This window comes from Salvelinus alpinus, chromosome 9 (genome assembly GCF_045679555.1).
Source record: "Salvelinus alpinus chromosome 9, SLU_Salpinus.1, whole genome shotgun sequence".
NCBI lineage: Eukaryota > Metazoa > Chordata > Actinopteri > Salmoniformes > Salmonidae > Salvelinus > Salvelinus alpinus.
The window spans coordinates 49573774-49588314 of record NC_092094.1 but is presented as its reverse complement, the minus strand read 5'-3'; the positions used below and the strand labels follow the sequence as shown (position 1 = coordinate 49588314).

At 42.1% G+C, this 14541-nt stretch overlaps 1 protein-coding gene across 4 annotated transcripts in view; it reads left to right on the top strand.

Moving 5' to 3' along the window:
- The window catches only part of LOC139530269 (ATP-binding cassette sub-family C member 8-like), a 129112-nt gene that overhangs the window by 46275 nt on the left and 68296 nt on the right, over window positions 1-14541 (top strand). For all 4 annotated transcript variants that reach the window (XR_011665994.1, XM_071326515.1, XM_071326516.1 and 1 more), the window contains exons 7-9: window positions 3708-3896; window positions 8916-9080; window positions 10102-10257. Coding sequence is in view for 3 of the 4 variants with exons in the window: in XM_071326515.1 (XP_071182616.1) it covers window positions 3708-3896; window positions 8916-9080; window positions 10102-10257 (510 nt within the window). In the remaining variant the exon portion in view is untranslated. The remainder of the gene's footprint in view (window positions 1-3707; window positions 3897-8915; window positions 9081-10101; window positions 10258-14541) is intronic.

Sequence of the window (14541 nt, the reverse complement as noted above, 5' to 3'; positions counted from 1 at the left end):
CTTACTGTGTGTTACTGTCCAGTTTCACAGGAAATAAGATCATGTAACATCCCAAGCCATTTCTGGTAACATCCCAAGCCATCTCTGCAGGCTAAATAATGTTATTTTGCTTATATGTTGATTTGAAACAACCGGAATATGTGAAACGTGAGACTTTAATCATCACACAGAGTAGCAGAGGGACAAACCCAGTCACCACACACACAGACACACACACACACTCTTCCCACTTTCTTCCCATGAAATGTCGAGTTCTTTCACCCTGTGAGGGGTCAAAAAGTCGCAGTGTTCACAGTAGAATGATAATGACCTTGCTCCTCTTAATCTTTTAGTCTTCTTTTCCCTTCCTTCATCTCTCTAATCCTTCTCTCCTCCTGGAAGGAAGTGTGGTGTGGATTCACAAGCAGCCGAAACTGTCTCATTGACCTCAGAGTCCAGTGTGCACTGGAAAACCCTGACCCTGTTGTGGCCTTTGATCCTTGACCCCTGCCACGTGTTGTGTCTCACTGAAAGAACCACGTCTGACCAATTCTCTCATTATCTCTCTCAGAACCATCTTCTTGACCCTAACCAGTCAGGCTTCAAGGCGACTCACTCAACTGAGACCGCTCTTATCTGTGTCACAGAGGTTCTCCGCTCTGCCACAGCTGACTCTCACCCCTTTGTTCTCATCCTCCTAGATCTATCTGCTGCCTTTGACGCTGTGAACCATCAGGTCCTCCTCTCCACACTCCTGGATTGCATCCTACCTGGCAAGTCGCTCCTACCAGATGGCGTGGAGAGAATCTGTCTGCACCATGTGCTCTTCCTACTGGTGTCCCGCAGGGCTCTGTTCTAGGCCCTCTCCTCTTTTCTCTCTTCACACAAAGTCGCTCGATCCTGTCGTATCCAAACATGGTCTCTGCTATCATTGCTATGCGGATGACACTCAACTACTCTTCTTATTACCCCCTTCTGACACCCAGGTGGTGACACGCATCTCTGCATGGCTGTCGGACATCTCCACTTGGATGTTGAACCACCACCTCAACCTCGACAAAACGGAGCTGCTTTTCCTCCCTGGAAGGGCCTGCCCGCTTCAAGACCTCTCCATCATGGTTAACAACCCCACATTGTCCCTCTTCCAGAGTTCAAAAACCTTGGTGTGACCCTGGACAACACCCTGTCGTTCTCTGCAAACATCAGTGACTCACTCCTGCAGGTTCATGCTCTACAACATCCGTAGAGGACGACCTTTCCTCACACAAGATACGGCGCAGGTCCTAATCCAGGCTCTTGTAATCTCCCGTCTAGACTACTGCAACACTCTGTTGGCTGGGCTCCCCGCTTGTGCCATCATACACATGCAGTTTATCCAGAATGCCGCAGCCCGCCTGGTGTTCAAACTTCCCAAGTTCTCCCATGTCACCCTGCTACTCTGCACCTTCTTACCTTCAGGTTATGCTCAAACCCTACACCCCATCCTGAGTCCTACACTCCACCACCTCTGGTCTCACCACCTCTGGTCTCTTACTTTGTTGATGGAAAATGTATTTTATACGATTGTGATGTGTTGTCTCACCTAGCTATCTTAAGATGAATGCACTACTTGTAAGTCGCTCTGGGGTGGGTTGAAACAAGTGCAGGGTTAAAACAAGCATATGGGTATTTACACTACAGTACAGCACTAGGGTATGAACAGAACATCTGTTCGTTGCTGTCAAACTAGAAACCATATGCATAAATACATATTTGGATTTGGCTGAGATGGGGCCCAAGAGAAAATATACATAGGGTCTGATTATGACAGTTAGTGTGTAGTGACAAATCCTAAATGAGCTAGAACACATGAATGGCTTGGGACGTGACGTGCACATTTGTATCCATGAAACAGGAAAGTCACACACACACACCAAGGTCATTTTCGGAAGTCGGAAGAACCAAATGTGGTTTATTTGTTTATTTATGCATCTGCCCCTGTGCTCTCTGCATCAAAAAGGCTGACCAGAGGCTGCCTCCAAGCCAGGACCTTCACCCCCTAGAGAGGAGTGGGAAAACCAGGACACACCCACTTGCACATGCGCACACACAGACCGAGAGGCTGTGGCTTGTTTACTACTCTAGCCAGAGTAGCCAGACGCTCTCTCTGATCATCACAAACTCTAAATGTGTAAACATCACACAACGCGTTGTCAGCGGCAGGGGTATAACTGCAATAAATAGTTTAACATACAAAATGCTTGGCCTCTGAATATTTATCCTTCATACAGTATACATGGAGGGTTTAAACCTTTGTTCAAAATATTGAGATCAGACAAACATTTTGACTGCACACAAGTGCCTGAATGCTGGTGATCTGAGCTAATCTCTTCTGTGAGGTCACAGTACGCTAGGATTAAAACTGAACTCATGAGATGGCAGAACTGGGAGGACATCATTACTAGGGAACCACTGAGATGAGAAGCACGAGAACTACGCTCTTCTCCTTCTTCCCTCATTAAACACTGAATCCCAAGATGCAACAGAAACAGCGAGCCAGCAGGGGTTCCATGCTTGTCCTAATTCTGTAGTTTTTTTTTTGTGTGTGGCTGGTGCACTGCTCCTGATCAAATTGGGTATGCAGTTGTTTTTTCCCCCCGGCCAATTACTTTTTCATGTCACGTTAACAGCCTTTTGATGTGTGACCTAGTTTTTTCTGTTGGGAGACATTTCTTAGAAAGAACTGACCGTGAGAGCCGCTGCAATACAGCAGAAATGTATTCCGATTCCTTAATAGGAACTTAGATAGCACTTTACATGAATCTTGCACAGCAAATTCTCCAGTGTTATATCAACACTGACAGTGTTCAATTCAACACTGGTACGGTGTCAATATGGGTCCACACATTTCAGTATTAAATCAACACACTGCTTAGTGTAAAGCCTTATTTGTATATTTCACAGGGTGCCTTGCCTTTCTGATGAATTGTAGTTACCACCCGTGATTGTGTTTGTTAGTGACAGGGAAATGGTTGTTGCAGTCATTTTTCATTGTCCTGTTGCCTTCACCAAGTGAGATTATAAGCAAATCCATTGATTATAAGCAAATCCATGATTTAAATTGTATTCTTCAACACAATACAATTAGTTAATAAAACCTTATTTTGAGGGCCTAGTTTTACCCTAGTACAGTGCCCTCAACCTCATGGTTTTCAGGCCTGCAAGTCACATTATGATGGCTTGCAAAGTGAAGTGTAATTCCTATTGGAATCCAGCCAGAGTGGGGATATCCAACGTTTGGAATTTGTATTCACCCACAACCTGCATTCAGAATGACTTCTGGATTGGGTAGAAGAAGGTATGAAACTACCTAAACCATCTAAATAAGGAACAACCATTTCAGTAACGAGTGCAATAAATCCCCCCCCCCCCAAAAAAAATATGCTATTTATATTTGAGTAGCATAAGATTCATAAAAATAATAGATATTGAAACAAACAGTTAGAACAATGAACCTGCAAATGGAGCACGCTGTGAAATATAACAATGGACGTGGTTTTGGTTTAACACTGGTTATTAACACCAACACAGTATGTGTTAATTTAACACTTACACAGTTCATTTAACACCTGAATCAACACAAATGTTAGACTGAAAAATCAACTCTAGTTTAACACTGGCCAATTTGCTATGTGATTTTTCACTTTTTTACCTGATATACTGTAATCATGATGTTCTTCCTCTTGCAGAGGCCTCTGGGCTCCATGCCGCAGGACCCTAAGTGGATCTGGAGGGCATTATGCCAGGCGTTTGGACGTCCCCTCATCATCAGCATCACCTTTCGCTTCCTGGCTGACCTGCTGGGCTTTGCTGGGCCTCTCTGTATCTCTGGCATTGTCCACCACATCAGCAAGGAGAATCGCACCATACAGCCCCCGGTGAGAATATATTATTTATTATTATTTATTATTTTATATATATATATATATATATATATATTTTTTTTTTTTTTTTTTTGTATACATGGCAGCTAAAAGCTCAATTTTGTATACATCAAGAAATGTAAGAAAACAAAGGAAATCAATCAATGTTAGCTAATCAAGAAAGTTCGGAAGTCAGATGGATGGGTCAGAGGTAGCTACAGATTCTAACACCAGATAATGTGATTCATCTGCCCAAAATCTGACCATTATACTGGTAGTTACAGGTGTGGCTATACAAAATGTTGCCAGAGATTTTTCAACTAACCTGATATTGGCGATACCTCGATTTGTGGAAACAGGAGTCTCATAAAATGTCAGTGTCCAGTTGCAGGGGGTCTGTTTGAAGTAAATAAATGTTTTGGTCCGTGAAAGTAATCAAACAATGTGTGTATTTTTCTAATCTTCTCTCATTGATTGAGACAGGTGCCACCCCAAAGTATTTATTTTAATAATGGAGCATTTTCTAAATTCAAACAGACCCCCTGCAATGGGACACCGACATTTTATGAGGACAAAGATAGTATCGGAAATATCAGTTTAGTTGACAAATCTCTGGCAACGTTTTGTATAGCCGCACCTGTAACTACCAGTGTAATGGTCAAATTTGGGGGGTTAAATAACAATATCTGGTGTTAAAATCTGTAGGTAGGTCAGGAGGAGGGAGCATCTCCGTCACAGCCAGAGATGGGAAAAATATCCACCAAAATGTACAGTATCTTGTAACAAATACAAGATACTCTAAAAACCAATGTATCAAACTACAATACTAACTACTTTTGCAAAGTATTGTATTTACCTTAAATACAGGTATTTTGTCATTTCAAAATACAAAATACAGTTGCAAGTACACGCCTTCATTATAACAACATTCTCTGTAACGGTAACAAACAAAAAAATTGTTTTACTTGCTATGACTGTGATATGTGGTTGTTTATCTACCTTGAATGCACTGACTGTAAGTCACTCTGAATAAGCTAAATGACCTAAATGTAACAATTACAAAAAACAATAGGTATTATTATTGGCTTTGTTTCGGGGGCAGAGCACATTACAATAATACCAAGTGTTAATTTTTACATTTATATTTTGGTCATTTAGCAAACATTCTTATCACACCATTGTGCCATCAGACTTCTGATTACCAATGCAGGCTGAAAGTGAGACACATGGTCAGGAGGAGGAGGAGGGAGCATCTCAGTCAGCCAAATGTATCTTGTAGCAAATACAATACACTCAGAAGACCAATGTATCAAACTAAAATACTAAATACTTTAGCAAATTATTGTATTTACATAAAATACAGATATTTTGACATTTCTAAATACAATACAAGTACACGCCTTCACTACAACATAACGGTAACAAAAATATGTTACGACTAATACCAATGCAGGGTGAAAGAGGGACACAAAATTGTGAACCGCTATAAAAAAAATAATATTTGAAAATACAAATTAGAGGTTTCGAAAGTATCTTGTTCCAAAATGCATTGGATTGTGGTTCAGGCTGGTGAAATACAAATGATAACATACTCAAAAGTAATTGAAATACGTATTTAAAATACATGTGACAGAAATTCTGCCCATCTCTGGTCACAGCTAGGGAGTTAGATACAGACAGCCCACACGTATACTCAGAGATGGGCAGTATTTATGTTACGTGTATTTGAAATATGTATTTTAATTACTTCTGAGTGTTTCGTAATTTCAATTACACTGGGCTGAACTACACTACAATGTATTTTGTATTTTCAAAATACAAAATACTTTTCTATTCCATTTTTTATAGTGGTTCACATTTTCACCCTGTGTTGGTATCAGAAGTCTGATAGCACTATGGGTGTGATAAAAACGTCTGCTAAATTAACTAAATGTATATTTAAAAATGAACAATTGTAAAGCATGCTGAGTATTATGCTAGTGAGCTCCACCCAGTATATTCAGTTTCACATGTAATTTTACATTTTGGTCATTTACTTGCACAACTAAGGCAGTTAAACAACAACATATCACGGTCATAGTAAGTAAAACCTTTTTGTAACCGTTACTGAGAATGTTGTTGTTGTTTGTGCCGGCTACATGTATTTTAATTAACTACATTACAAAATATAAGTATTTTGTTGTTTATTTTGATACATTGATCTTTATGGTATTGTCTATCTATATTTTGTCATTTTTGCCCATCCCTGCAAACACTGATGGGCAAGGACACACATACAGTTGAAGTCGGAAGTTAAATACACCTTAGCCAAATACATTTAAACTCAGTTTTTCACAATTCCTGACATTTATCCCCAGTAGAAATCCCCTGTCTTAGGTCAGTTAGGATCACCACTTTATTTTAAGAATGTGAAATGTCAGAATAATAGTAGAGATAATGATTTATTCCCAGTGGGTCAGAGGTTTACATACACTGAATTAGTATTTGGTAGCATTGCCTTTAAATTGTTGAACTTGGGTCAAATGTTTCGGGTAGCCTTCCACAAGCTTCCCACAATAAGTTGGGTGAATTTTGGCCCATTCCTCCTGACAGAGCTGGTGTAACTGAGTCAGGTTTGTAGGCCTCCTTGCTCGCACACGCTTTTTCAGTTCTGCCCACAAATTTTCTATGGGATTGAGGTCAGGGCTTTGTGATGGCCACTCCCTTGACTTTGTTGTCCTTAAGCCGTTTTGCCACAACTTTGGAAGTATGCTTGGGGTCATTGTCTATTTGGAAGACCCATTTGCGACCAAGCTTTAACTTCCTGACTGATGTCTTGAGATGCTGCTTCAATATATCCACATAATTTTCCTGCCTCATGATGCCATCTATTTTGTGAAGTGCGCCAGTCCCTCCTGCAGCAAAGCACCCCCACAATATGATGCTGCCACCCCCGTGCTTCACGGTTGGGATGGTGTTCTTCGGCTTGCAAGCCTCCCCCTTTTTCCTCCAAACATAATGATGGTCATTATGACCAAACAGTTCTATTTTTGTTTCATCAGACCAGAGGACATTTCTCCAAAAAGTACGATCTTTGTCCCCATGTGCAGTTGCAAACCGTAGTCTGGCATTTTTATGGCGGCTTTGGAGCAGTGGTTTCTTTCTTCATTGCTGAGCGGCCTTTCAGGTTATGTCGATATAGGACTCGTTTTACTGTGGATATAGATACTTTTGTACCTGTTTCCTCCAGCATCTTTACAAGGTCCTTTGCTGTTGTTCTGGGATTAATTTGCACTTTTCGCACCAAAGTACGTTCATCTCTAGGAGACAGAACGCGTCTCCTTCCTGAGCGGTATGACGTCTGTGTGGTCCCATGGTGTTTATACTTGCGTACTATTGTTTGTACAGATGAACATGGTACCTTATTACTTGTGTCATGCTCAAAGTAGATGTCATAACCGACTTGCCAAAACTATAGTTTGTTAACAAGAAATTTGTGGAGTGGTTGAAAAACGAGTTTTAATGACTTCAACTGTAGGTGCATGCCCGCACCCACACACACACACACACACACACACTTGATCTCCCGTTTTTTAAAAGGTCAGGTCCTCCAAAAGCACACACTTCCTCAAAGGTGAACTCCTCATTTTAAGCCAATTAAGTATTTATGAGGCTAATGACTGGCGACCTCACCATGCTGCTGTCTGTCGGTCCGTCTCAAACTCTCATATTCCACTCAGAGCAGACAGGACATGGACGCATCTGTCAGATCTCCTCTCCTGCTGTAATAATAGAACCTCCGTTTGTTGTTTGAAAGTCACATAGTTGCGTAATGGAATATTTCTGATTTGGCTCAGTAACAGTAGAAATGTTCTGTGGCTACTTGTAGAAAGCTTAAGGTAAATGCATTCTTCCGAAGAGAAGGTACGTTATGATTCTGTCAGAGGTTACGAAACTGAATATCTGAAAAAGGAGCTGATTTGGAAACAGTGGGGTGGACCTGTTGTCTGTAGACACTCATAGAAGGAAAACGGCATTCTTTTCTGGCTCTGTCTCCATCTTGACATTGTGTTTGGGCCGAGGGTAGACTGAAATAGTCGCCCCTGGAAGAGATTAAAGTGCTGTCGAGCTAAAAATGATGCCACGAGACTGTAGGCTGACAAGAAAAAGAGGTGTGGTCAACTTTTGAATAATGCAATGGCTTGGAACTTCTTCCCTGCAATGGCGCGTCCAGATGTCCAGAGAGAAATGGAAAGCTGGAACTTGAAGGGCAGTGTACTCAAACAAAGTATTCATTTGCATTCATTTGACATACATTTAGGACAGGAGTCGACTGTATACCATTAAAGATTGTGAAATGTCTCTGTGTGAGTGGGTGAAAGAGAACGGGAGAGACGGGGAAGAGGGAGAGTGTGAGAGAGAGACTTGCCAAATGATATCTAAGCTAGAATGACGTATTACCTGTCCTAGTTTTAATGGCTCCTCAGAGATATGAGAAATAAGATATCTTTCTCACCTGAGACCCTTGACTGCATAATCCAAGGCTAGGGACAGCACCTGAAGGATGACTTCTGTCATTGATTGAACTTCCTTAAAATAGTGGATTTGATACAGTATGACCCCAACCTTGGTGTGATTCACTGGGAGAACTGAATGACTCTAAAGACATCCATCATCATTACAGTACAGCCAGAAAGAGAGAGGGTGTGCCAAGAATAGCTGGCATGATCAAGAGTGTTAGATAAGAAAGATACAGCGGATTACTTTTAAGTAGATTGTTCATTGATCATCTTAAGGAATGTCTGGGAGTTATTTTTCTCAACGGGGTAGTAATGAATGTAATTTCCTTATAGAAAATCAAACCATTTTCCCCTCTGATGTACATATTCTCTTTGAGAGATTTTGAACTTGTCATGACAGTCAGTCAGACTCGCCGTATGTGGGTTTTTTTACCCGTTGCCCTCCCTGCAGGCAGCTCCTGTCTATGTGAGTAGGATATTGACTGGGGGTACTGACTGACTGGGTCAATGTCTGTGTCTCTCGCTGTGCTTTCAGATAAAGCTGCTGGGGGTCTACTTTATCTCCTCTCAAGAGTTCTTGGCGAATGCATACGTGCTGGCCGTGCTGCTGTTCTTTGCCCTGATCCTGCAGAGAACCTTCCTCCAGGCCTCGTATTATGTGGCCATCGAGACGGGCATCAACTTACGAGGGGCTATACAGGTACTGTACTGTAGGCCTATATACAATAGGGACCACATCGCAAAAAGGATCTCTGCAGACTTTCACATGCATCCCACGTTGATGTCAATGGAGATTTGTGTGAAGACATTCTGCCCCTCATGCTTATCCCCATTCTCTATTACTTAGAGACAGGGGATTAGTGTTACAAAAGCATCTGCAGTATCAATACATCAATTTTGTCCAGTGTGTCTGTCTATGGTAGAAACCCAGCAGAGCTCCTAGAGAGTACAGTCAATATATACAATGACATACAGGTAACTGCCGACGTAAAGGAAACATCAACATAAAGTGTCTTAATAGGGCACTGGGCCACCACGAGCCATCAGAACAGCTTCAATGCACCTTGGCAGGGTCTGGAGGGATGCGACGCCATTCTTACACGAGAAATTCCATAATTGGACGTGTTGTTGATGGTGGTGGATAACGCAGTCTCAGGCGCCGCTCCAGAATCTCCCATAAGTGTTCAATTGGGTTGAGATCTGGTGACTGACTGACTGACACACACACAGACTTTATTAAACACCCTATGCTCCTTCGAGTCCCCTCTTTCAAAGTCACTGAAATCTCTTCTAGCCATGGTAGCCAAAATAATGGGCAATTGGGCATTTTTATACATGGCCCTAAGCATGATGAGATGTTAATTCACTCAGGAACCACACCTGTTTGGAAGCACCTGTTATTATCCCACATTTAGGGTAGACCATCGTTGTAAATAAGAATTTGTTCTTAACTGACTTGCCTAGTTAAATAAAAGTTCAAGACAAATACAAAAAATAATTGACTCAAGTGTTTCCTTTTATTTTGGCATTATGTTGCCATTATTATACATGTATAGCAGGGGGGGGGGACTAAGAATGAGAGTAGCCAAACTACATCACATGTTAGGTGAGTTATAGTAAGGCAAGGTCCTCTGGTAACTATACTATATTACAGGTTTCGGAGGGTGGAGCATTCCTTGCTCTGTTTCCCTATGATGTGTCTGACTGACTTCTCCTTCCAGACTAAGATCTACAATAAGATCATGCGGCTGTGCACCTCTAACATGTCCATGGGAGAACTGACAGTGGGACAGATCTGCAACCTGGTAGCCATAGATACCAACCAGCTCATGTGGTTCTTCTTCCTCTGTCCCAACCTGTGGGCCATGCCAGTCCAGGTAACACTATTCTGTTCTACTCTACTTGTTTAGGTTCTATTCAGCTGTATTTAATTATATTCTATCTGGGTATATTCTGTTTGGTTCTAGTCTACAGTATACTGTAAAGGAATTGCTGTAAATTTGACAGTAAAGGGGCAAATAAGTTACTATATTTCAAATTGCAATACACCTACTGTAATCTAAATACAGTATCAAAGCAAGTACTGCGTAATGACACAGAGTACAATACTGTAGAATTGACTGTATTGTACTTTAAAAAGTAAATGGGCCAGTTCAATTGGTACAGCACTCTCACTAACGGGTTTTGAATTTCACTGTATTTTACTGTAATTAAACGGGATTAGTGCAAGCAGGTTGTTTGCTAGGTACACATTACGGCATATCAACAATAAATTATATCACTTTAAATAACATACCATCTCAATTCGTACAGCACTATCACTAACAAGTAGAACAAATAATAGCCTCTTACAAGGCACTCCTCAAATGATGTTAAGGAGCCAGCAACAACAATACCATGCACCCACTAATGCACTGTAAAACAAAATCAAATGTGTTGTTTTTACAGTAACTTACCGGCAGCCAGTTACCTGTAAGTTACTGTAAATCAAGTACAGTATGTTTCCGTAAATTCCAAAGAAACTTTAGTTTAACAGTACATTACTGTAAAGTTTACAATAATATACTGTATTTTTCTAAAAGCTATAACAAGAGGAAGGTATTGTATTTCATTTGAAAACAGCATAACATTTTGTAAAAGCTGAATATTTCAGGTCATCCCACCCCCCCTAACCTTTGAACCCCTAACAGCTAATTACATGGGTGAAAGCACATGATAATTGTTTTTAGATAGAAAACAGATAATGAGAAGATGGCCAACATGAAGAGATCAAATGTGGGCCAAAATATGCTACAGAGAAGGCATTCTGTGGGCCTATAGAACATAATTGACAGCAGAATCCTGCCAGGATTATTTTTACAGTGTGGTCAAAAGGTTTTTGGAACTCTAAAAATACGGTACGGTACTGAAATTCTGTCGGATGGACTTGCAGAACCATTCGAAATATATCAATTATTTCCCCCGCCCACAAATCTTCCCACAATGTACCATAATTTACAGTATGCTGCAGTAAAATGTTTCACAGTATTTTACTGTTGATAATATCCAAAATTACAGTATAAATGACCGTTTTCCATCACTACTAGTCTAATCCACTTTATCAAAGGCAGAATATGAGTCACAAGGGTAGAAAAGACAGACGGGCAGAAAAGAAGCACAGCAGGAGAAACCCTATGGATTTGAAATAAATGTATGGCATACTGTATATTATAACAGAACAGTGTGATCTTCAGGTTTATGTTCCATGGCATGTATTATTAATGTTAAGCAGTGATGATCTCTCATATCCCATCTCTAAATCTATACATGGAAATGGAAGGAAGGTGTATAAACGCAACATGTAAAGTGTTGGTCCCATGTTTCATGAGCTGAAATAAAAGATCCCAGAAATTGTCCATATGCACAAAAAGCTTATTTGGCTCAAATTTTGTGCACAAATTTGTTTACATCCCTGTTAGTGAGCATTTCTCCTTTGCCAAGATAATACATCCACCTGACAGGTGTGGCATATCAAGAAGCTGATTAAACAGCATGATCATTACACAGGTGCACTTTGTGCTGGGGACAACTAAAGGCCACTCTAAAATGTGCAGTTATGTTACACAACGCAATGCTACAGATGTCTCAAGTTTTGAGGGACCATGCAATTGGCATGCTGACTGCAGGACTGTCCACCAGAGCTGTTGCCAGAGAATTGAATGTTAATTTCTCTACCATAAGCCGCCTCCAAAATCGTTTTAGAGAATTTGGCAGTACGTTCGACCGACCTCACAACCACAGGTCACGTGTAACCACACAAGCCCAGGACCTCCACATTCGGCTTATTCACCTGCAGGATCATCTTAGACCAGCCACCCGGACAACTGATGAAACTGTGGGTTTGCACAATCAAAGAATTTCTGCACAAACTGTCAGAAACCGTCTAAGGGAAGCTCATCTGCGTTGTTTGGTGTCGTAACCGACTTCAGTGGGCAAATGCTCACCTTCGATGGCTCTTCACGGATGAATCCCGGTTTCAACTGTACCAGGCAGATGGTATGGCATCGTATGGGTGAGCAGTTTGCTGATGTCAACTTTGTGAACAAATCAAATTTCACAGGTGTGGACCTTACAGTGAAATGCATATTTACAAGCCTTTAACCCACAATGCAGTTCAAGAAATAGAGTTCAGAAAATATTTACTAAATAAACTAAAGTAAAAAATGAAATGAAAAGTAACACAATAAAATTACATAACAATAACAAGGTACCGAGCCAATGTAAGTAGGGGTAAAGTGACTATGCATAGATAATAAACAGCGAGTAGAAGCAGTGTAAAAACAAAGGGGCGGGGGGGGGGGTTGTCAATGTAAAAAGTCCAGGTAGACATTTGATTAGCTGTTCAGGAGTCTTATGGCTTGGGGGTAGAAGTTGTAAAGGAGCCTTTTGGACCTAGACTTGGCGGTCCGGTACCGCTTGCCGTGCGGTAGCAGAGAGAACAGTCTATGACTTGGGTGACTGGAGTCTTAGAATTTTTTTCCGGTCTTCCTCTGACACCGCCAAGTATACAGGTCCTGGATGACAGGAAGCTTGGCCCCAGTGGTGTATTGGGCCGTACGCACTACCCTCTGTAGCACCACTGTAGCACCTCTTCACGACTGTCTTGGTGTGTTTGGACCATGATAGTTTGTTGGTGATGTGGACACCAAGGAAATTGAAACTCTCGACCCGCTCCATTACAGCCCTGTCGATGTTAATGGGGGCCTGTTAGGCCCTCCTTTTCATGTAGTCCACGATCATCTCCTTTGTCTTGCTCGCATTGAAGGGGAGGTTGTCCTGGCACCACACTGCCAGGTCTCTGACCTCCTCCCTATAGGCTGTCTCATCGTTAACAGTGATCAGGCCTACCACCGTTGTGTCGTCAGCACACTTAATGATGGTGTTGGAGTCATGTTTGGCCACGCAGTCGTGGGTGAACGGGGAGTACAGAAGGGGACTAAGCACGCACCCCTGAGGGGCCCCGGTGTTGAGATTAGCGTGGCAGATGTGTTGTTGCCTACCCTTACCACCTGGGGGCAGCCCATCAGGAATTCCAGGATCCAGTTGCAGAGGGAGGTGTTAGGTCCCACGGTCCTTAGCTTAGTAATGAGCTTTGTGGGTACTATGGTGTTGAAAATGTCAGTGAAGACACTTGCCAGTTGGTCCACGCATGCTCTGAGTACACACCCTGGTAATCCATCTGGCCCAGTGACTTTGTGAATGTTGACCTGTTTAAAGGTCTTGCTCACATTGGCTACGGCGAGCATGATCACACAGTCGCCCGAAACAGCTTGTGCTCTCATGCATGCTTAAGTGTTCATGCCTCGAAGCCAGCATAAAAGGCATTTAGCCCGTCTGGTAGGCTCGCGTCACTGGGCAGATCGCGGCTGGGTTTCCCTTTGTAGTCCGTAATAATTTGCAATCCCTGCCACATCCGACGAGCATCAGAGCTGGTGTACTAGGATTCAATCTTAGTCCTGTATTGACGGTTCGTCTGAGGGCATAGCGGGATTCCTTATAAGCGTGCGGATTAGTGTCCTACTCATTGAAAGCAGCAGCTCTAACCTTTAGCTCGGTGCGGATGTTGCCTGTAATCCATGGCTTCTGGTTGAGATATGTACGTACGGTCACTGTGGGGACGACGTTGCCGATGCACTTGTTGATGAAGCCGGTGACTGAGTTGGTATAAGTCCTCAATGCCTTTGGATGAATCATGGAACATATTCCAGTCTGTGCTAGCAAAACAGTTCTGTAGCATACTGTAGTATCCGTGTCTGACCACTTCCATATTGAACGAATCACTGGTACTTCCTGCTTTAGTTTTAGCTTGTAAGCAGGAAACGGGAGGATTATGAAATACAGTCAGATTTGCCAAATGGAGGGTGAACATGGTGGTGGTGGTGGGGTTATGGAATGGCCAGGCATAAGCTAAGGACAAGGAACACAATGTGCATTCAAATTGCCATTGATAAAATGCAAGAGAGCATATTTGGGATGCTCTGGATCGACGTGTACGACAGTGTTCCATTTCCCGTCAATTTGCAGCAAGGTCGCACAGCCATTGAAGAGGAGTGGGACAACATTCCACAGGCCACAATCAACAGCCTTATCAACTCTATGCAAAGGAGATGTCACGCTGCATG